This window comes from Prionailurus bengalensis, chromosome C1, assembly GCF_016509475.1.
Source record: "Prionailurus bengalensis isolate Pbe53 chromosome C1, Fcat_Pben_1.1_paternal_pri, whole genome shotgun sequence".
In the NCBI taxonomy this organism is placed as follows: Eukaryota; Metazoa; Chordata; class Mammalia; order Carnivora; family Felidae; genus Prionailurus; species Prionailurus bengalensis.
Window position 1 is genome coordinate 142,615,648 of NC_057345.1, and position 24,285 is coordinate 142,639,932.

Consider the following 24,285-nt stretch of genomic DNA (forward strand, 5'->3'; position numbering starts at 1 on the left):
AAATTAATACATAAACAAGAGAGAATATTAGATTGCAACAAATTTAATGCAGAGACTTAAACTAGGATAATATAGAGGGAAATTTTGGGGGTGACAAAAATGTTCTACATATTAATTGTGGTGGTTACACAGTTGTATGCATTTGTCAGAATTCATAGAGTAGTATACCTTATAAAAAGTGACTTTCCATATGTAAATTATATCTCAATAAACCTGACCATTAAAAAATAGGATCCTACCCCAAAATAGTGACAGGAGGCTACTTTAGATTGAGCAACAAAGGCCTGGTTAAGAGTGTAGTAATTAAGTTCAGATTTGAATACAAGAAAGATGATGAATGGAAAGATCGTTCCAGAGAAAGGAAAGAGTAACTGAAAAATCCCTGTGGTGGGAATGAGCTTGAATTGGTCAAGTTACAGCAAAGTGGGGGAGGTTGCAGATGTGAACAAGAACCAGAGCAGGATGGGGTTAGAAACCAACATCAAGAGACTGATGTTATTTTCAGTGCCACAGAAATAGGTTTTTAAGCAGGGGAGTTACAAGTTCTGATTGATGTATGCTTTCAAAAGATCACTCAGGCTGCTTTGCAGAGAATGACTTGTAGGGAGCAAGAGCAGAAGGACGGAAATAGGACAGCAATAGTCCACGCAAAAGATTATGGGGTCAAGGACTAGGGTGGAAGCATACAGATAGAAGAAAGCAGATGTAGGGGTGTCCGGGTGGCTCAGTCAGTTGAGTGTCAGACTCTTGATTCTGCTCAGGTTATGATCTCACAGTTTGTGAGATTGAGTCCCATCCTTGGGCTCTGACAGCACAGAGCTTGCTTGGGATTTTTCTTCCCCCCACCCCCTGCCCCTCTCCCCAGCTCTCTCTATCTCAAAATAAATAAGTAAACATAAAAAAGAATTTTTAAAAAAGGAGGCAGATCTAACACAATTTGATGGTAGTGTATTGGTTAGGATAACAAGTAAATTCTGATCTCTGTGCCTTAACACAGTAGAACTTTGGCTGGTATTCCGGACTGGTGTTCTTCTCTCTGTCTGGTCCCACAGAGAATGAGGCTCCTTCCACCTTTTGACTATACTTTCCTCTAGGGCCACAAAAGTTCCCATTTAGTCATCAGATGCAAATGAGTGACTACTTGTTGGAGATTTTTATGGCTCTATTCTGAAACTGATATACATCAAATTAACCCACACTCTATTAACTAGAACCTAGCCACATAGTGCATGCACCTAACTGCCGAAGGGGCAGAGAAATGTAGTCTATGATTGTGTCCAGATAGAAAAGGAACCTGGTTTGATAATCATCTAACAATCTCTGCCACCATTTTGTTTTGGAGGTAGAGACCACAGGACATGGAAATGGACTGGACAAAATTGGTGAGAGAAAGATAGGACTTCTCTCACTAGTGGTGCTTCGTCACCGTGGGGAAAGAAGATCTGGGAGATATGCTCAATCTCTCTCCTTCCTTCAGCCCCATCTGTTGTACTAAAAGAAGGGATGGTGAGTGGAAGGAGACACAAAGATCTTGCCCACAGCAACTGAGCAGAACACAAAGGCAGAGAAGGAGGAAATTATTTCCTCCTACAAAAGTAAAGCTGTTTCTGATGATATAGAGCTTTTTTTTTTTTAAAGAAGGATGTACTCACCTAATTATACCTAATACTTCATGAGCAGTCACCAGTCTTGGTGGCAGCAGGCAGCGGCTGCCCTTGTCAGTGTTATCAGAACTGAAGACGCTAAGACCAATTATCTTCCTGGTAGATTCTCCCTTCATCTTGTCAGAGGACACGGAAAGACAATGGGTGTAGTGTGCCTTTAACTAAACTCCTCTCAAAAACTTCCACATGAAGAATCAAGCCTGCTTGATGATTTTCCAAATAGGAAATTATGAACTCTTTGAGATCATGTTTTATCAATCTTCATATTCCCACCTAGTATACAGCATAATACTTAACATAAAGTATATCCTCTGTAAACATTTGGGAAGAATTAAATATTTATGTGGAGGTTAAGGTCAAGATTTGTCATATACAGTAAGTGCCCTGGAGAGTTATCCAAAAGCAACCATGTATGCCAGGCAACCTCAGCATAAATTTATGAACTATGGTTTGGCTTTGACTTTGATCACATTATGACTAATCTCATTTTCCTTGGAAAGATTATTAGTCCTATGTCCCATTTGCCTGGTAAGATACACAATACTCAGTTTTCTTAGGTATTTATAAAACCTTAATATTCTGTTCTAGTTATGATTTAGTAGGTATTCTTTAACAGTCTCTTTGTCATGTCAATCAAATTAATGCCTTTGAATACGTGTATATGAGTCATAACTTTTTTCATTCATTTCACAAATAATACATATGTATTGGGAAAAAATGTATAAAATACAAAACAAAAAACAAAAAGAAGTTAGGAAGTACCCATAACTTCATCATGCAGATATTTGGCATTAGTATGTACATCTTTCTGGACTTTCTTTTCATATATATTTATAACATGTCCCTCCTTTATCAACATAGGATCACTCTGAACTTAATATTTTTGAACCTACTTGAAAAAATATTTAAAAAGCAAATTTTAAGTGAGCATATTTTAAAGTTGTTTTCAAATATGTGTGCTTGTTTCTTTGTTCCAGCTTTATAGATCACGGTTCTTTTTCCTGAAAGCTGGTGTAGTTAAGGCTTATTCTATGGGCCTCAATAGCAAAAATGAGTCAAAGCTTAACTGAAAGTTTTCAGGTCAGCAGAAGAAGGGCAGCACAGCAGGGATTCACAACACAGGTAAAATTCAAACCAGGTGATCTCTAAGTTTCCAACACTGAGTTCTGTGATTGTTTCACTAAAAGTCAGGGGAGAGAAAGAGGTAGGGACAAGGAGGCAGAGCTTCAAGACTTACCAGAGGTGTAGGGAACAGTTTGATTGGAATAAATGCATATGGGGGAGTACCAGTAAATAACCTCAGAAAGCAGATCAGAGGCAGGTTTGGGGAACTGTGTTTTGTAAGGAGGTGGGATGGGGAGAGAAGGAAGATATTAAGTACATTAATCATTACCTCCATCTCCTTGTTCTTTTCTTCTTCCTCTTTCTCCTTCTTGTCTTAACTTTTGCATCTGAATGTGCTTAGGCCCCCAACCTTCTGAAGTCATCCTTTGCTTTAATACCCATATGAGATCACTTCTTCCTATAAATCAGGAAAGATCAAGTTATGCTAACAGTAATGAACAACCTCAAAATCTCAATGACTTAAAACAATAACAGTTTATATTTTGTTCATGCTACATAACATCAGGAATCAATCAGGAATCCAGGTGATAGAGCAGCCACTATCTCAAATATTTTTCTCCGTGCCAGAGGGAAAGAGTTCTGGAGCGTCAGCAATCAAATGCTTGACTCTGAGATAACAAATAATTTCTGCTCACATCTTATTGGCCAGAAACAATCACATGATCCCACCAAACACCAGAAAACCATAGAATTTAATGCTACATGCTGCCAGAAGGTGGAGAAGCAGAAATACTTAGTGGGCATTACTAATGACTATCACACCATGTACCTATAGGAAATCCAACGTCAGTTTCAGTGTCACATTCACTTCCTAAAAGCTTTTTGATATAAAACAATTAAATCTTTCACTTTTCTATATATTTCCCATTGTTCTACATTGGCCCCAACCTGCTCACTGGCCCTGTGAAAGTTGGCAGCATTCCACCTGAAGATTTGAAAGCATTTATTGAATGAATGAGTAGAATGTCACGTATTTTATATCTTTAACTTTGTTCTATGGCATGCATCAGAATTTCTCTCCAATTGTTTTAAATCAGGCTGACCGGAATGACCTCAATTTCCATATTGCCTTTATTTCCATACAAGTCCATATGGAGATCTTAGGGTGGATGACGCATTCCTGTAATATAATTTCGTGGTCTTACTGGAAGTGTTCTTAAAGATGTCTTCTATTGACATATTTTGTAATTCACTGAACTCCACCCTTTTCTTTTCCTCTTGCTTTTTCCTTCTCTTTCCAAGATTGCAAAATATAATCAATAAATGATATAATTTATGTTTTAGTTTTCATACTGTGGCCAAAGAATAGAATTTTCCTACAATCCCTTGCTATTCAAATCCAGTCTTTTTAAAGTATAATCAGATATGTATGTGATGTCTTAGAATTTGTTTTTCTTCCCTCCTTTCCTTTTCTCCCCTCTCTACATATCCACCTGACATTTCTCCATACTTTTTCCTCTCGGCCAAGACTGAGTATATCAAAAAAATTTTAATAAGCCTCTTCTCATCCTCCAACAGATATTTGAAATTCTACTTTAGAGTCTTTTTTTTTTAATTTGTGTAATAGTGACATCACTAAACTACTGTGCTGGCCTAGGAGATCTCAAGCTTGATTAGTGCAGTCTTAGCCCAAATCAGGTGTGGAGTTCTCTCCACCATGTTTTTAGGGTATCTAGTAGCTGCTTAGGTATATGGGTACTGGAACATTTTGGAAAAGCAACCAAAACAGGGGCTGCCTCTACAAAAAAGAAAGTGTTGCTGGATTTTCTGCCAGTAACTGACAGTCTCAAAAGGAGACACTGCACACCTTGATGGACCGATGAAGAGATTGGGGGCAGAGAGGTGTGGCATGGCATTCATCTAAGGAGGTAGAGCAATTTGACTGGTAGTCTTTGGACCTCTTTAAAGGAAATTTTCTAAGTGTATCTTCTCTCAGCTCCCCAGAAAACATCCTGGGTAGTATGCACTAAGGGTTGGGCAGGGGATGACTCGTTACCTTAGGCACCAAGGTAAGTTCATAGGCTATACTCCCTTTGCTACTCTTCATCTCCCAGTTGTCTTCCCCTTGATTCCCACCCAATCAAGTTGTGAGAGAGGAAAAGAAATCCTCTACCCTGGATTGGGTTAATCCCTCAAAGCAATCATTAAATTTTTATGTTAAAACGAAGTGTACATTCACACCTTTCTATACTTGGAGCTTCACTAAAATGCAAATAAACAAAGATGGGTATCTGTTGTTAGTTACTTGACCTAAGTAAAGATTCACTTCCAACCCTTTCCTGAGAGTAATGTTTGATAAATGGGAGCCAGAAGAAATTGGGTATTTCGAAGAAATGCAGAAAGGGCACAGCCAAAGAAATATGACCAAAGAATGGGGAAGGCTGTGATGCTTTTGCTGTACCCTTGAACAAGTTAAGTTATATTTACTTCCTAAACCACAAACTTAAAATACTCATATAATTCTACTTTCCAGAGCAATATCATGGTTTGCTCCTTCTAACTAGTTATTCATCCTGTTCTCTCTGCCCATGACTGTGGTCTTCACAGTTACACCCACCTGGTCTAGACTATACCCTCTTTTGCACCAAACTGAAACTCTCTAACCCTGACAGTGAGCTGTGACACAATTCTGTCATTTCTCATTTGCTGCAGGCCCAGAATAGAGATTTTGAACCCTAATAACTTTGTGCATAACTCAATGAGCATCCAGTAAATTCTGTACCCTCAGCCTACATCTCCACAACCGCTCTTTCGAGGAGAGATGAGATGAAAGTATGCCTTCAGTGTTCGTTGCAAAGATGCCTAAGGGAGTCTAGGCTCACTTCAGACCAGGCGCGTCTAGAAAATTGGCATTTTCTAAGGATTCCAGTATCACTGGAGGGCCTAAGAAAGCATGAGAAAAATGAATATGAAAGCAAAGGGAAAGCAACGTGGCAGCAAGAGTAGAAACACTAAATAGCAAAGAATGACGTATAAGAAAGAGAGGCAAATGCTGCCCCCAAATGGGTCTCAATCAACAGGAAATGCTCCTAGTATCAGAGCAGTGGGGATATTACTAGACCCATGGACTCTACACAAAAGGAGTGGAAAGCTTGGATTATTTTAAGGCATGGTGACTCTGCTACTAATAATTATTACCTATCATTTTGATCATCTTCACAGAGTGGTTTGGGGCAGCTAGGGCCGTATTTTTATTAACTTTGACTCTCTACCCACCCACCTTCCTTCCACAACTTCAAGGCATTGTGGCCTCGGGAAATTTGTGTTATAATAAGATGCCCCAAAGCTGCTGGAATGTCCTAAAGCTCTGAAACAGAGCTACTTTTCCGGAAGTTGATGTCTTTACCTGCTGACCACAATAAGCCAGGGACGGTAACAGATCCACCCCAGGACAAACACAAAGGGTAAAGAAATCCTACATCACTGGAGATAGTTTAGGGTTCACCAAACTATGCCCACCTTTGTTTTAAATTTTCTATACAAGCTTGGCAATGTTTAGAGAAGATTAGAGTAAACTTACTATCGTCAAGTTCAAGGTTAGTGTTTAAGCCCAAACCCCACACTCCATAATTGACTTATTGCAATTAAGACATTCAAGGTTTCTCTTAAAATTCCTACTGAAGTTTTTTGGTTTTGTTTTCATCACTGCTGAATCTGTAACAAGTTACACAAACTTCCTAATAGAAAAGCATCTGTGACAGGCAGAAAAAATGAACCGCTTTCTGAGTAAATGAATTTTAAAATGTAGATCATCATTCTATATCCTTAGTTTTGGTTGCCAATGCAAATGAGTCAGAGGATTTGCTCCAGACACTGAGTTAATTGTGTAACTCTACAGCAAAAAACGCCATTGGAGAGTACTTGCTGACCTCACAGCTGAAAAAAACCATTTAAAAGATGTGGAAACCAGATGTTTCAGTCACATTTCAGCCTCTGCTCTGAGAACTCATCCTGAGCAGCCCCAAACAGGCTATAACTTCTCTACAACTGAGATATGATCATCTTAATTTACTTATTTGTCTTGCTGTGGGAAGAGGCTCACGGATGGGGATTCAAGAACGGAATTTTTCATAACTCCATATGGCTTGGTAAGAAACTTCACTCATGAGCTTCTTATTGGGGATGTTACTTTGAATTCATGCAGAAGTGAATCAAAGCAGTAAAATTTTTGTTCTGTTCAAGGCTGATGTTTTCAAAGAAAATGTTGAGGAAAAACAGCTATTGGAATGCATATGCCTCTTTTTAAAAAAAAGTGTTCTTGCCTTCTAAATTAAAAATAGTTTTCTTTTTACAAAGTGAGCTATTCAGTAGAAAAATAGAGGGTAATATTTATATTCCATATGAAAATATACTTTAACATTTTCAAAGCAGATGTGATGGTAATAGGGAAAGTTTAGCAAAATAAAAACACCATGGTTTTTTTTCGATGCATTTGCATTCAGATTTCACAACAGGTAATCAAAACAGAAACATAACAGGTAAACTGGAATATATAATAATTTTATAAGCTTTTGCCCATGTACTCTGACCTGTAAGGTATACCTTGCTATTTCCAAACATCTTTTGACTAGTTGGATGCAAAGCCAGCTTGCAATACAAAAAGAAAAAAGAAAAAGGCTTGTATTTCTGAACGTAGTCTCACCACTCTGATTTCTTTTGTTTGAACTATCCATATAAATACTTTTCTACCCCTTTTGTCAGACAAGGAAAGTTTCTTTTGTTGTTTTGTTTTGTTAAATGTAAGGAAAGGTATGGGCCTAACTGTGCAAAAAAAAAGGCCAGATAGAGAAAACTCAAAATACCCTGTATAGTACTCTAAACAATGCTTTCTCATGACACAAATTAATACGGCTTTATGTTCATTACTGTATTTCATAGTGAAAAAATTCTGAATTACTTGAGAAGAAAATTGACAAATTCTTGTATAAAATAGAGAGATAAAGAGAAAGCAAAATTGACCTAGATCTTGTCTTTTGGCTTGCTAAGCAGCACATGGACATGGAATATTTTCCCTTTCAGCATGTTTCTCTTTGGTAATAACTGTAGCCATGCGGATTTCATTAAAAAGCTCAATTTGCAATGCACAGCCTTGCCCCTTCTTTCTTCAGCTTGAGCCAGTGAACTAGTTTAATGCTGAACAGTGCAATCCATTTGGCCAAGATGGTGTTTGGGACTTTCTCGAGGAGTGAACAAGTCTCTTTGTTTATTTTCCTTGCACATCATCAAACTTAGGAAATATACACACCTTTGTTAGAAATGGAAAAAAACTGCTATAAAACTAGTAAGAATTAAATCCATATGCAAAAATCTTGAAATGCTGTCAAATTCTCTAATGATCCAGTAATTTGGAGCTGTTGTTTTTTTAAGTGATGCTGTATATTACAAAAATGTGAACCTAGACAATAGAAGTTCTGTCCTAGAGGTAGAGAGGAGCACACCCAAATGTTAATAGTATGCTGCAAATCTGAGGCTCGGGGTAATTGCAAATTGCTTCAATCTGGGACAAATTATTGACCAGTCAGCCTAACACAAATTGTTTACAGTTGGTTAGGTCAATATGGTATTAGAAACTATTTAGAGAGGAAAGAGAGTTGGGTAGGAAGGCAGGAATCTGCTAGCAACTAACACGAACAAGGCATTTTAAACTCTTGGTCTCAGTTCCACGCTAGTAACATGAGAAGATCAAAGTAGGGGATCCCTAAGATTCATTTGTAACTCTGATACCTTTCAGTTCCTTAAATAGTAATTAATATGCCTTAAATAGTAATTTTTTAATAGTAAGGATAAGACACATCACCTAGTTTACATAGATTATGAAAATCAAAATTGCACAAATAAGCAATGCTTTTCAGCCACTGTATTGAATGCGAAAAAGAAGAAGGACAGGTAACATTATCATGAACTCCTACTAGGACCCAGAGGTTATGTTTGTGGGTTTTAATGGTCTGTTTATTCCAAAAATAGCTATCATTATTCCCACTTGATAGATGGGGAAACTGAGGCTTGGGCAGTAATACACCATGTGTCCACTGAAGAACCAACAGGAGAAACCAGAGCCAGCATGCTACTGTCGCCCCTTTGTAACCAAACAAAAAAAATGTATTGGTTAAATAGATATACAGTTTAAATGAAAGACTATGGATGATAAAAATTAATAAATTATTATTTCTTCTGAAAAGTAAAACTGTTAAAATTAGGACTCGGGATGCCTGGGTGGCTCAGTTGGTTGAGCATCTGATTTCAGCTCAAGTCATGATCTCATGGTTTGTGATTTCGAGCCCCTTGTCATTAGGCTCACTGCCCTCAACATAGAGCCTTCTTCAGATCCTCCGTCCCCCTCTCTTTGTGCCCCTCTCCTGCTAGTGCGCCCACATTCTCTCTCTCAAAAATGAATAAACATATATTAAAATAAATAAAAATAATAATAAAATTAGGACATATTGTACAAAGGACCATCTTAGTAGTTTAAAATGCTGAATTGAGGAATACTTTCAAATAAATGTCTGCTTAAAATTGTCAAATATCACAACAAGAGTTCTCAACCTGTTCATAAGGCAAAATAACAGAAGTTTGTTTCTCTTTCAGGAAACATGTATGATATTAATATTATTTAATGAATTGAAAATGATAGCATATTCAAGTTACTATCTTATTATTAGATGAGTTCCAGCCCCAAAAATTTAGGAAATATTACTGGGAGGAAAACTTAACATTATTTTTCAAAAACCTCTGTCCATTAACTTTTTTTCCTACACACATCATCTTTTGATTAGGGAGTAAAATACCAAGGAAATCTTAGTTTGAGAAACATTTGCAGGCATTAAAATAATTCATACTAATAAAGATCTCATAGTGTATATTCTCAGGGAATAGATACAATTTTGACATTTTTGATAATCTCTGTTAGGATACAAAAGTAAGTTCAAAATGTCCCCCTTCTCTACTAAAAGCCCTAGTACTTTTGTACCTCAAAATAAAGGTGCTTCCATTGCCCACTAGTGTCCAAGTTGCTTGGGAGCAGGACTTGATCCATTTAGCAAAACTCACAGTATATTCTTAAAATGACCAAACTGGAAACTAGAGAAAGTTTAGTTTATGAAGCTTTACCATATGAAGGACAGACACTTGGGCAGCAGGCGGCTTTCAAACAGGAAGATAACTTTGATATTTCTTGTGTTCACTACCCTAAGAGCATCGAATTGACTAAGTGATGGGACTTTACCACATAATATGTAAGAGCAGGATTCCCCTGCAGTCCAGGGGAAAGAGGGCAAGTGCCAAGCCGCTACTCCTATTAAAGTATGGGAGTGTCAGCTTCAGCTTGGGGAAGAGAGTAATCAATGACATTTCTAACACTACTGGATTTGAGTCTTGCTGCATGCTGAGGAACATGTGTTTTCATTAGAAATGATCCTTTATTTTTTAAAGTGTATTTATTTATTTTTGAGAGAGGGAGAAAGCATGCATGGGGGAGGGGCAGAGAGAGAGAGGGAGAGAGAGAATCCCAAACAGGCTCCCACTGTCAGTGCAGAGCCTGGTGCTGGGCTCAGTCTCACAAACAGTGAGATCATGACCTGAGCCTAAATCAAGAATCGGATGCTTAACAGATTGAGCCACGCAGTGCCCCCATTGGAAATGATCTTAATGGTGGCTGATTGTACAGGTCAGGGTACAAAGACTTAACCATAATCTGATAGTCTACACAGAACTACTAGAGATAATGTTATGACTATTGTCCTGGAAATATTTTCACATTGTTTCTATGGCAAAATGCACTCCAAACTCAAAACAATTTAAACAGTGATCTACTGGAAGACAATTCATTTATGACTTACTCCCTAAAATATGTTGGGAACAACATGTGAACTAAAAAAGACAAACCAGATAAAAGAATGTACCAACTGGTTGTTTGGTGTGCCCAGTTTTTTCTCTGCTGTGTTTGAATATTTTTTTTCCTTAATGCAATATTTATTTGCTTTGGATTCCTTCAAACCTTTCCTCAGTTTTTGATTTGTTTACTAAAGTCTCAATTATATTGCATTAGTCATTTCCCTCACATAGATATTTTGGATTATTCTCCTCCATCATTGTGAACCTACATAATGGATCAATTTTCTTTTCTTTCTTTCTTTCCTTTTTTTTTTTTTTTTTTTGCTTTTACCTCCTTTCCCCCTTATGGTTTACCTTTCTGATTTTTTATTTAATTTTTTTTAACGTTTTATTTATTTTGAGACAGGGAGAGACAGAACATGAACAGGGGAGGGTCAGAGAGAGGGAGACACAGAATCTGAAATAGGCTCCAGGCTCTGAGCGGTCAGCACAGAGACCGACACGGGGCTCGAACCCACGGACCACGAGATCATGACCTGAGCTGAAGTCGGCCGCTCAACCGACTGAGCCACCCAGGCGCCCCTGATTTTTTATTTGATTTAAAACAAAGCCCGAAAAAGTCAAAACTTTGTCACCTTTTGCTAGTATGGAAATACAATGTTGTATTACAGCTTTCTTTCAGGCTATCAGTTCAGAAACATAATTTACCCTCAAGTTTCTGTCTCTGTCCTCGAATTTCCCTAAAATTCCCCTCAAATTTTCTTTTTTCCCCAAAGCTTTCTAACAATGAAAACTTAGCCACCCAAGGCCACTGACCCAGGAAACTCTTTGGCAGGAACAATAGCTGATGTAATCTTCTAGATGAGACCACAAAATTTCCTTTGTTCCGCAAGAACGGATCATAGCGTATTCATGGCCTTTTGTGAATTCACAGAACAAGCAGCAGGTGTGTACCACAGAGAAGCGAGGTCTGGCAAATACAAGCTCACCTACGCAGAAGCCAAGGCAGTGTGTGAATATGAAGGTGGCCGTCTCGCCACCTACAAGCAACTAGAGGCAGCCAGAAAAATTGGTAACTGATTTGACAATGATTTTTCTTCTTTTTCACCTTTGGGGGGAGGGGGGGCATCCCACTTTTCTGGAATCCCTTCATAAGATTTCTCTCACCAGTACTTCCAATACTTTCTCTAAGCCCCTGTGACATCTCTGCTCTCTGGCTTCTCCCACCTTCTCTCCCTAGAGCCACTGAAAAGTTCTTAGTACTAGCAGCTTATTTGGGGGTCACAAGCCATTATGAGCTAATATAATAAAAGTCAAAGGAAAACAAAGATATCATTATGTCAACATCATTTCTATTCCTCATTAATTTTAATGCCACTTCTATTTATTTTTAATACTATCTTTTCTTAAAGTCCAAGTATGGCTTCCTCAGCTATTTAATGTTACTGTGTTGAGTTTTACAAAGAAATTTGCTTGGTAGAAGAGCTATTGAATTTGGTGGCTTTTTTTTTTTTCAAAATTTTTAAAGTTAAGTGGGAGAATACATTTGTACTTTAGGATCAAAAGGAAGATAAAGAGGTTATAATATAACAGGAAAAAGAAACTGAGAAGATGATGTCAGGAAACCTGGTGTAAACCCAGTGACTAACTAATGCTAGTTGTTTCTTAAAAAAAAAAAAAAAAATGCACCTTGATAATTTCTCCTGGACTTATAGGAAAATCCAGAAGGCCACCCCCATTCAGAGCTTTCTTCTCCGTTGAAGAAACTCCTTTGCTGGAAGAAAAATACCTGGCAAAGCTTACGTTATTATTACATATTACTCAGGATAAAAATAAAGGTGTTGTCTCAAGTCCCCAAAGTCTCGCCACCAGATTGTTCAGTCTAGACCCATAAGGCTATGTGTGAAGCAGTAACTGAAAGATGGATACAGAGGCCAGGGCCTTTACTAACTGCCCTGGACTTCTAATAAAACTGCTCTTGGCTGGCAGTGGCAAATATTTAAACAGCCTCCGAAGCTGGGCAACGAAAACAGGGCTGCGGCTTTGTTCGAAATTTATGAGCATTTTTATCCCTATTCAAATTTGTAAAAATATTAGCAAATGTTAATTGATCCTGAAATAGAAATTAATTATCATTTGAAAAAAATTCTTTTCCAGGATTGATGGGTAATTTCAGAAATTACTTCATGCCCCTAGATAGGTCCTTCGTGAAAAGAAGCCAGCTCTGAACATGGATTGTTTTCATATCCATGGTATTATGATTTCCAGTCCATCTGCCTCTTTTTTCTTTAAAAAAAAATTTTTTTTAAGCTTGTTTATTTTGAGAGAGAGACAAAGAGCAAGCAGGGAAGGGACAGAAAGAGAGGGAGAAGGAATCCCAAGCAGGCTCTGTGTGGTCAGCATGAAGCCCAATGTGGGGCTCAAACTCACAAACTGTGAGATCATGACCAAGAGTCGGATGCTTATGACTGAGCCACCCAGGTGCCCCTGCCTCTTTGTTTTCAAATAAGATGTCATTTTCTAGTACATGTCAGATGTTATATTTTATATGTATTCAAACTTTATTTTATTTTTTAAGAAAACAGTTAAGAAAGAAAAGAAACGAAACAAAAAGAAAAGAAAGAAAAAGAAAAAGGAAGGAAGGAAACAATTTTTCTCCTTTTCCATAACTGGATTTGGGCAGTTGAGAAGTGGCTATTTTTATTAAGCTGACCTTCAGTCAGCTGAGGAACTTTACCCTTTAGGCCTATAACCTTTTCCTTCTCTTGCAGGATTTCATGTCTGTGCTGCTGGGTGGATGGCCAAGGGCAGAGTTGGATATCCCATTGTGAAACCCGGGCCCAACTGTGGATTTGGAAAAACTGGCATTATCGATTATGGAGTCCGTCTTAATAGGAGTGAAAGATGGGATGCCTATTGCTACAACCCACATGGTTTGTTAAAAATAATAATTTTATACTTCACAAAAACAGTTGACGCGTTAACAACAACAGAGATGTTAAAAAAAAAAATGGCTCCTTCTCCCAGAGATAAATCAACCTAGCGATGATAATTATTAATAATAACAACCATTCAGGGGCATCTGGGTGGCTCAGTCGGCTATGCGTTTGACTTCGGCTCAGGTCATGATCCACATTGGGTTGTCTGCTGTCAATGCAGAGTCTGCTTTGGATCCTCTGTCTCCCCTCTCTCTGCTCCTCCCCGACTTGCACTCTCTCTTTCTCAAAAATAAACGTTAAAAAAAATAATAATAACAACAATTCACAGAATGATTATGCCATGCCAGATACTGACTCAGGCTCCTTCCTCATCTACACTGTCACATAATGCAACAATTCTGCAAGAAGCTACTGTTATACCCATTTTAGAAATTAGGAAATTCAAAGTCTAATAACTTACGCCAATTCAGATATCTAATAATTAACAGGTAGCTTGTATCACGGATTCAGGCCTTTTCTATGCTACATCTTTTTCTATTCCCAATCACAAAGCGGTGGGGGGGGGGGTGGGGAATGGGAGAGAAGCAGGTTATAAACTTGTCACGGTTAATTAGCTAACACAACAAAGTGATGCTACAAATGTTAACTGTTCAAAATTACCTCTTTGATAGAATGGGGAAAAAAGAGACAAAATAAACTCTTTCCCTGATTTCTTTTTTTTTAATTTTTTTAAATCCTTATCAATTTTTGAGAGAGAAAGAGAGAGAGAGAGAGACAGCACAATCAGGGAAGGGGCAGAGAGAGGGAGACACAGAATCTGAAGCAGGCTCCAGGCTCCGAGCTGTCAGCACAGAGCCTGACGTGGGGCTCAAACTCACAAACCGTGAGATCATGACCGGAGCTGAAGTCTGATGTGTAACTGACTGAGCCACCCAGGCACCCCTTCCCCTAATTTCTTTTTGTGCGTAAATTCTTAAACTACCAAACTAAGCAACTCTTATTCTGTGATTTGTTTTCACAATTATATACTGGATATATTAGTTATTATTATACAGTATATTTTTATTCATATTTTTCCCATGGTTAACTGTAGCTAGGAAATTTTTAAAAAGAAAATTAATTCAACATAATTACTCTAAAGAGCTATTCTATATTCATGTTCTTGGAGAAAAAACAGATTGTTCTTTTTGGATATATTTTCCCCAGGACGATACTATGAAGAATTATAATGTGTTACCATCTGTCTCACATTTAGGGTCACAAACACCCTCAGGTGTTGCCTTATTTGGATCTACCTTATAAGAAAGTCCCTATAGTAAAGTTATAATAAGTTATAGTGAAGTTCTAGCATATTATTATAGAATCTATTATATAATAATATTAACCATTGGAAAATAGTTTCTCATGTTTGTAACTAATCTTTATCTTAAAATAATGTGTATTCTAAGTAGAAAAGAATTTTGCCTAGAGCCATCTATTTCCACTCGACAAAATATGAATAAACACTTACAGTGCATTTGTGTAGGACTACAATTTTAAAATCACTTTGACATACGTTAAATCTATTTTATATTTAGTTCTATATTCAGACATTATTAATAGTCCTTATACCTTCTTTTCCTTCCCTTTTCCTCTCTTCCTTTTTCTTCAATATATTCATACAAGCAACTTTCTGTTTACTCTTAAGAGTAACTTTTATTTCCAAGTATATTCCCTGATTCTTTCTTTGCTTGATAAACTTTAGGATCTCTGAGCATCTATTCAATCATTTCCATGTGTCAAGATCTAGGGGAGACAAAGAAGTGCCAATTGGAAGTTTCTTACAGTATTTCCTTGCCCTTTTATACAAACGCCACCTTAACTTACAAACTTTTATAAATTGCTTTTGTTTCTCATAGAGGCTGAATCCTTTTTACTCTGGGAATATTTGTACAGAATCCTGAGACACTTGTTCTTACTCAATTCTCAGCTTACTTTTGGACTCGGTGACAGGCTGAGTTTTTAGGATGTGGTGAGCCTGAAGGGGACTGGGGACCGCCTGAACTAGCACTGAGGGAAGAACAGTTCGCTGAAAAATAATTGGAAGGAAAAAATCATAACCATATCATAAAAATAAAGCAATGATTATCAATTAATCAATAAAATGTAGAGCTGATAGATAGGGCTAAATAGACACATTGTTCAATGTTTGAATTGTTTCCTAATCTAATGGTAGGGACAATAAAGATAGGATGGTAGGGGACAGGGCAAGTCACTCCAAAAGCTGGCACTGTACATGCTTATGTACACATATGAGCTATGTATTATATAATATTTAATATTACAATAAGAACAGCTTACATTTTATGTAACACCCTTAAGTTATCTTCCTAAGAATAATCCTGTGAAGTATGTAATAGGAGAGACATGATTATATTTACTTTACCAATGAAGAAACTGAAGTATCCAGTGGTCACAGAGCTCAGACTGGATCCCTGACCTTCTTTCTTTTGTCATTCCCCTGTCTTTCTAAGATTCTGTTGGGTCCTTGGGGAGATAAGCTTCCTTACCTTCTATGGTATTCAGGATTCTAACCCATTTTTTTTTTAAATAGTTGTTTTAAAGGATAACATTCTTGGAAAAAGTCTCTAACTGATATAATGAAAGATATCTTCGAACGCTCCTCACAGTCACCACCACCACCACCACTGGAAACATTTTTGAGTTTCCAGACTGTACTTTTTTTCAGGACACAAGACACTTATTTGATCTGAAATTAAAATTAACCAGGGCATGGGGCGCCTGGGTGGCGCAGTCGGTTAAGCGTCCGACTTCAGCCAGGTCACGATCTCGCGGTCCGGGAGTTCGAGCCCCGCGTCGGGCTCTGGGCTGATGGCTCAGAGCCTGGAGCCTGTTTCCGATTCTGTGTCTCCCTCTCTCTCTGCCCCTCCCCCGTTCATGCTCTGTCTCTCTCTGTCCCAAAAATAAAAATAAACGTTGAAAAAAAAAAATTAAAAAAAAAATTAACCAGGGCCTTTCCATACCTTTCCCTCAAGGTCACACTGTAAAATCACTGGCAGAGGTTGCTGGTCTGTTTGTTCTCATCCAGGTTATAAGGATGACAGTAATCCAGAAAATGATAAATTACTTGAAAAAAAACAAACATTAATATCTCCATCAAATCCTCAAATATTAGGATCAAGGTGTTAGTTTAAAGCCAGTAAAAGGAGTATAGAATGATTGTAAATTATTCTTTTTAACTGAATTACAGTGACCTCCAAGGGCCCTTGTGATCCTGAAATTCTATAATGATTTTCCAAACAGAATTTATTGGACTCATTATTCTAAATGTTCAAGAGTCTTGAAGACACAGTGTTGACACCACGGGACAAAATCCCAGCCATCTTGATTGAGCTGTTGGTAAAATTGGTATATGTATTCATCAAAATATATACACATGAGACCTGCACATTCTAAGCTGAAAAGAGAAAAAGGAAAAAAAGGAAACAAGAGCACAATTAAATTGCTATTTTTTCTTGCTGTTTTACTTTCTTTAAAAAATTCAGTCTATATTCATTTGAGAAAATTTAGCGATGAATAATGAAAAAATTCATTTATTCTCTAAGTACAAGTATATGTATTTAATCTTTCATTAAAAGCAATAAATAGGCACTAAGAAGTGCATATCCGTTTAAAATAGGGATATTTTTTCTAATGCTTTCTTTCTTTCTTTTCTTTTTATCCACTTCAGCAAAAGAGTGTGGTGGTGTCTTTACAGATCCAAAGCGAATTTTTAAATCTCCAGGCTTCCCAAATGAGTATGATGATAACCAGATCTGCTACTGGCACATTAGACTCAAGTATGGTCAGCGTATTCACCTGAGCTTTTTGGACTTTGACGTTGAAGATGACCCAGCTTGCTTGGCTGACTATGTTGAAATATATGACAGTTACGATGATGTCCATGGCTTTGTGGGAAGGTATGTGTTTCCCCATATAAAAAGTTAAAAATACATCCAATATTTTGTTTGATGGTTCTTTAATTTTCTTTACCTGTCCCCATAGTTATTGATTTTCCAGTATTTTTTCTCCCCTGCAACACCATAGCCTTTAAAAATTGTGCTTTATTTTTTTTAAGTTTATATATTTGAGAGAGAGACAGTCAGCGAAAGAGAGGGAACACACATGTGGGCTTGCAAGAGCGGTGGGAGGGGCAGAGACAGAGAGTGAGAGTGAGTGAGAGAATCCCAAGCAGGTTCCGCAGAACCAGATGAGGGGCTCAACTCATGAGCTGTGAGACCATGACCCGAGCAGAAATCCAGAGTCAGACGCTCAACTAACTGAGCCACCCAGGCACCTCAACACCATATCTTTTTTTAGCAAAGATTTTTCTTAGCACGTTAAGCCAGTCAGCTGCTACATGTTCATAGTTTTGAAATAGTGATAGCTGCCTTTTGATTACTGTTAAGTAATCAGCAGTAAGAATTAAACAGTCTATCTAAATAGACCTCAAGATTTAATTAACAACAGAAGTTAGAAGACACATGCGAACTGAGAAAGTTTCAAGTATTCTAATTTCTATCAACCTCCTAAAAATAATGATAAATTCAGTAATTATTGTCTTTCTTCTGTGTACAAGCATTGTGTTAAGCATTATGAATGTAAGAATAGGTGAAGTACAGCCCCTAATCTCGTACAATTTACTTAGAAGTACAATGGAAATATGCTTTAAAATAGCTTTCTTTGCCATAAGAAACACGTGCTCCTTTCCCCAGTATTTCTCCCGTGATTTTTCAAGGGAGACAATATTTGCTGGGACACAATATTTCTGTGTTCCCATCCTAAATCATCAATATAGTTTAAACTTTGAATGTCTCACAAAATATTACAAATCAAAAAGTATATAATTGTATCTTTTATTTATATAGCCCCCACTTCATAATGCATATCTTGGACTATCCATTATCAATAGACTATCAGTGATCAATTTTCTATTATCCATGACAGTAATTTAATGAAAGAAAATGGTAGTGAGGACAATTAAAAATGACAGACTCAGTAGTTTGCTGTGACGTGAAATGTAACTGAAATACAAAGAAAAACCAAGCATTTCTTGCATAAATGAACAACAATTTTTGGAGGGAAATTGTTTTTGTTTTGTTTTGCTCTTTGGCTGACAGACCACTGCGATAGAAAAAATACAAATAGTTTTTAAAAAATAGGTTGAAGAAGATATGAAGCAGGGTTGGGGTAATTAAGAGCTAAGTATTTATTGAAAGAATGGACATCCTACCTTGAGAATCAAGATGATATTTTTATTCTAAACCTAGTTTCAGAAATCAATTACAGCCCTAGATACAATCACATACTATTTTTTAAAAGGTTTTCAATAGACTAATTTGTCATTTATCGTATTTATATTATGTGATAAATCCATCCCTTTTATATAATGTGCAAGGGAATTCCTTTCAAGTCATGATTCAGATAAAAATCAATCCCTCTTACAAGGTCCAACATAATTTTCCGCATTTAAATCAGTCTACACTAGAATTCAGAATATTAATACTATCAGCCATATACCTATTCCTCTTTAACTGTGAAGAAAGCTTTACGGGATTAATCAGAAACAAATTAAAAATTTTTCCAAATACATTCAAGTTGTCTACTACACAAATAATTCTGCAAGTACACAGAGTAGAAATGCCTCATGTTCTTTTTTTAAGAATCTCAACAGGGGCGCCTGGGTGGCTCAGTCGGTTAAGTGTCTGACTTCAGCTCAGGTCACGATCTCGCGGTCCGGGCCCCGCGTCGGGCTCTGGGCTGATGGCTCAGAGCCTGGAGCCTGTTTCCGGTTCTGTGCCTCCCTCTCTCTCTGCCCCTCCCCCATTCATGCTCTGCCTCTCTCTGTCTCAAAAATAAATAAATGTTAAAAAAAAATTTAAAAAAAAGAATCTCAACACTGTGAGGTTATTTCAAACAGCAAACTTTTTTTTAACTCTTCTCTCTTACAATTTCAAGTTAAAAAAAAACCAAAACAATAAAAAAATATATAAAATAATAGGAAAGTGAGCCATTACTTAGGAATAATAAAGCACTCTAATTATAGGTCAGAGCCACTTGCAATAGCTGTGTAATATTCATTCGTGTGACTTCTCTTTTTTTTAATTCCCTTTCAGATACTGTGGAGATGAGCTTCCAGAAGACATCATTAGTACAGGTAATGGCTTTAAATTGAGGTGTAAGACTATGGTTTGTTTTCCCATAGTGTCACAGAAAATTAAGAACTCAATAGTTACTACTATTTTCTTTGTAAAGTTGAGAGAACAATTGGGACAGATGTAGCCTGTTAGCTTGTAAAATGCAGAGTTTGTCTCTTCTTAAAGCCTTATGCCACCTTACACTAAAAATGTGTAGACTCGTTATGTGGAGGAATGCAGTCTGAGATAGTCTTGAATCTGCAAATCCCTGAAAACTGCTGTAGGTTATGATTTCCATAAAATGAGGTAATACACCAAAATGTTTCATCAATAAAGGATTGAAAAGTATTCTCAAAAGCATTAAAGCTGTTAAAAATACCTTCTGTCAAAAAAAAAAACACCTTCTGTCACTGAAAAAAAATTTTGTGTCATACTAACTGCATTTTTATCTTAGTACAGCATTCCCCACAGTGTTGTAAAGAACACAGTTCTAGGAGATATTTTTAATAGGTGTTGCATGAGAAAAGAACTCTAAGGTCAAGTAAATTTGGGAAACATTGGGTTAAACCAATGTTAAACAAGTCTCTTTAATGGAAGATGTCAGAGAGCTTTTAATATGCTAATTATGCAAAGTAAATGTCAAAAGGCGAGCTATGGTAGGCAATGTGTTCCAAATCTTTTTAACTCCTGCAAATTATTTGTGACTTTGTTCCAAGCAATATACCTCAAGTATAGTCGTATATATTTAGTTCAATAAGCAATTCCACTGCCATTGACCCAAACTGCTATTTTCTGGCTGAAAACCTTTAGTTTCTTATATATTTTTATTTTTTTCTTGTTATTTCCATCCCCAGCACTAGTAGTTGGCATTCTTACTTGTTCTATTTTTCCTCCAAGTTATAAAATTATCACAATGTTTCTGCAACTAAAAACAACAAAATACACTGAATTACAATTTCTAAGTAGTCCTTAAGCTCAGACACCACTAGCTCAATTACTCCCACACCCTAGCCTTGAGGTGCATGAAATTCTCATTTATGCGTCATTATTACAAAAGATGGAACTTCTTATTCAATTCTTGAATGATTAATACTCAAATGTTATTCATTCATTCTCTACGTTACAATTTCCCTGGTCAGGACAAACTATTAAACTATTTGTTTGTCTCATTCTTTTCTTGAGGTCATATTTTACGTTAACAGAAAGTTAAAAGAAGACATGAGCTGTAGGAGGTAGTTGGGAGAGGAGAATCCTAGTCTTAAAAAAGAAAAAAAGAAAAACTAAACAGGGAGAGTCAAATGCCTGAAACTTGACATTTTTCTTGTTTTGTCTAAAACAGACTAAACTTACTGCAAGTGTAAACAAATCAGTATTTTTCTAGCATAACTGCAAGAAACTGAAAACACACTATTTATGATTCAGAGAGAAACAAATGAATGCACAGAAGAGAACAGTGAAACAAAACAGCCAAAGATTTAGCAAAACAGCAAGAGCAGGAAATTGATACCAAATAACAGAAAAACATTTAAAATACATTTGAAGTATAATCCTATCAGTCAAGTATAATGCTGTTAACATTTGATCTAGTTTTCTGTATTAAAGAAAAAAAATTTTTTAATGTTCATTTATTTTTGAGACAGAGTTTGGGGGGGGGGGGCGCAGAGAGAGAGGGAGACATAAAATGTGAAGCAGGCTCTAGGTTCTGAGCTGTCCAGCACAGAGCCCAATGCAGGGTTCAAACTCACAAACCATAAGATCATGACCTGAACCGAAGTCAGAGGCTTAACTGACTGAACCACTCAGGTGCCCCTGACTTGGTTTTCTTCTTAAATATATCCTTGTTCACTCCAGAATATTAATATTAAAAAACAAAAACAGAAAATGAATGAACTAAGAACTAGCCGTAAACTATCACTTTAATAAAAGGTATATAAAGTAAGAGTATACCCACTCTCCTCATCTGTCCCCACCCAAGAAAGACATTAGCCATTCTTCCAGGTGTTTTCCTGTATTAAATAAACATTATATACACACACACCATGGAAGTATTTCCAAGTCACCATATAATATGTAGATCATTCAAATTCATTTTAATAATTGCCTAGTATGTCACTGTATGGATGTGCCATACATAATTTGTCATGTACCAATATTTAACATCCTACAGATGGTTGTTTCTTTTTTTTTTGTTTGTTTTCCTTTCACTAACGTTTCACTGGATATTTTTAAACCTCTACTTTGTGGTGCTGGGTTGTTTGTTTGTTTGTTTGTTTGTTTTTGCTTTTTTTTTTAAAGAGATTCCTAGAAGTGAAAATTTGGGGTCACAAGTGATTTCATTTTAAATGTTGATAGACGTTGCCAAGCTGGCACTAGGCCTACAGTTGCCAATTTGTATATCAACTAGTTGAGTAATCTGTAAAATGTGTTCTCTTTGTTTGTTTTTAGTTTAGGCAACTCTTCCAAGTCTGAGAAAAGTGTAGTGGATCAGAGCATGAACTGACCAGGGCAGAGACTGCCTGGGCTCAAACCCGGTTGTGCCACATTAGCTTTGTTGTAGCTTTGGACAACTCAGGCTCTCTATGCCTCAATTTCACCTGTAACATAAAAATTTTAATATCCACCTCATGATGTTGTGGGGAATAAATGAATTAATAGATGAAACACACTTAAAGCTGTGCTTGGCAAACAATTAAATTTATGTGGGTTTTTTTGGAATGAATTTTGGATTTGTGATGTGGATGAAGAAGGCCTTTACCTCCCCAAAAAGAAAAATATACCTATATTTTACTTTATATAATAAATTTTCCCTTTTAGCACATTTTGGTCTTTAATGCAGGCAAAATGTATTTAGGTATTCTGTGTAAAGTAGGGAGTTAGTGTTGTGGCTTTGTTTCTCACAATGGAAAGCTTGTTGCCCTGATATCACTTATGAATAATCCATCCATACCTCACTGGTTTAAACTGCCTGCCACTCTCCTGTAATTCAGTGGATGTTCCTTCTATAAAGAATACTTTTGGGGCGGCTGGGTGTCTCAGTCGGTTAAGCTGTCCGACTTCGGCTCAGGTCATGATCTCGCACTCCGTGAGTTCCAGCCCTGCGTCAGGCCCTGTGCTGGCAGCTCAGAGCCTGGAGCCTGCTTCGGATTCTATGTCTCCCTCTCTCTCTGCCCCTCCCCCGCTCATGCTCTGTCTCTCTCACTCTCAAAAATGAATATTTTAAAAAATTAAAAACAAAAAGAATACTTTTAAAAACAGAATAGGCAAGATTTCCTGTAGGACAGATTGAAGGGCCAGAGGAGGAAATAGAGAAGTCTCCCACTCTGCTCTACTTGACAATGGAAGGAAGCACAGATTCCACGTGTTCAGAATCCAGCTCTGAATCCTGGGAGTCTGGTTCATGAATTTTTATGTTCTCCTATAAGAATGATGAGTCTTTGGACTGCCAGCCAAATCAAAGTAGAGTAACATCTTTGTTCTTTTGCACTCCCCTGTCTCACCAGGAAATGTCATGACCTTGAAGTTTCTAAGTGACGCTTCAGTGACAGCGGGAGGTTTCCAAATCAAGTATGCTGCTGTGGATCCTCTATCCAAATCCAGTCAAGGAAAAAACACAAGTACTGCTTCTACTGGAAATAAAAACTTTTTAGCTGGGAGATTTAGCCATTTATAAAACAAATAAGGACACTCAAGTGTTGATGTTTGTATCTTTTGGAACCCCTTTGATCTCACTTTTATATTATTAGTGGTAGCATTTATTTATTATTTTTCTAAATGTGAAAGGCAATAACTGATAATTTGGGGAAAATTGGAAAATACAGAAATTTTAAATGAAAAAATAAAATATCTTACAATCCCACTGCATAAAAATAATAAATATTAACATTTGTATATTTTTCTTTTAGTTATTTTTCAATTTGTGGTATATGTATATATGTATCTATATGTATTTGTATTTGTATTTGAAATTTTGGAATCCTGCTCCATGTACAGTTTTAATATTTTGGTGTTTTTAAACTTGAACTTTATGGCTTAAGCATTTTCCCATATCATTGATTATTCTGCAATAACATAATTTTGAACAGCTGTAAAATAATCTGTGGTATGATTATTCCATACTTTATTTAAGCCTATCTGCTTTGTGGGAATTTTAAGCTGCTTTCATAAATATTGCTGCAATAAATATCATTGAACATGTGTATTTATACAGCTCTCTAATTATTGGAGATAGGGTCCTAGAAGTAGAATTACTGGCTCAGATATTAATTAAAATAGGATTTTCTTCAAGTCCCTGGCTGGTTCAGTTGGTAGAGCATATGACTCATGATCTTGGGGTTGTGAGTTCGAGCCCCATGCTGAGGGTGGAATTTACTTTAAAAAAAATAACATAAAATAAATGTACAGCTTTGAAAAAATAGAATTTTCTTTTTATGGGCAAAAGTGACATATCATTATGGTTTCAATTTGCAGTGAGATTGATGGTTGGTTTATATATTTTTGATCAATTTTTTAAAATTTTTCATGTCTTTCATCCATTGTTTTACTTACACAATC

At 36.8% G+C, this 24,285-nt stretch overlaps 1 protein-coding gene across 1 annotated transcript; it reads left to right on the top strand.

The window, feature by feature from the left end:
- The first annotated feature begins 6,681 nt into the window (after positions 1-6,681).
- TNFAIP6 (TNF alpha induced protein 6) lies at positions 6,682-23,932 on the top strand. Its single transcript, XM_043576673.1, has 6 exons — positions 6,682-6,877; positions 11,554-11,691; positions 13,391-13,552; positions 17,289-17,517; positions 19,714-19,754; positions 23,235-23,932. Exons 1-6 carry the CDS (start codon positions 6,784-6,786, stop codon positions 23,402-23,404), a joined length of 834 nt encoding a protein of 277 aa, XP_043432608.1. The 5' UTR covers positions 6,682-6,783; the 3' UTR covers positions 23,405-23,932.
- The last annotated feature ends 353 nt before the right edge of the window (positions 23,933-24,285 follow it).

Bases quoted from the DNA above. Each gene is read 5' to 3' on its own strand.
- TNFAIP6 (XM_043576673.1), top strand. From the start codon at position 6,784: ATGATCATCTTAATTTACTTATTTGTCTTGCTGTGGGAAGAGGCTCAC. The intron at 6,878-11,553 runs GTAAGAAACTTC...GTGAATTCACAG, and splicing joins TCATAACTCCATATGGCTTG to AACAAGCAGCAGGTGTGTAC. The intron at 11,692-13,390 runs GTAACTGATTTG...CTTCTCTTGCAG, and splicing joins AGAGGCAGCCAGAAAAATTG to GATTTCATGTCTGTGCTGCT.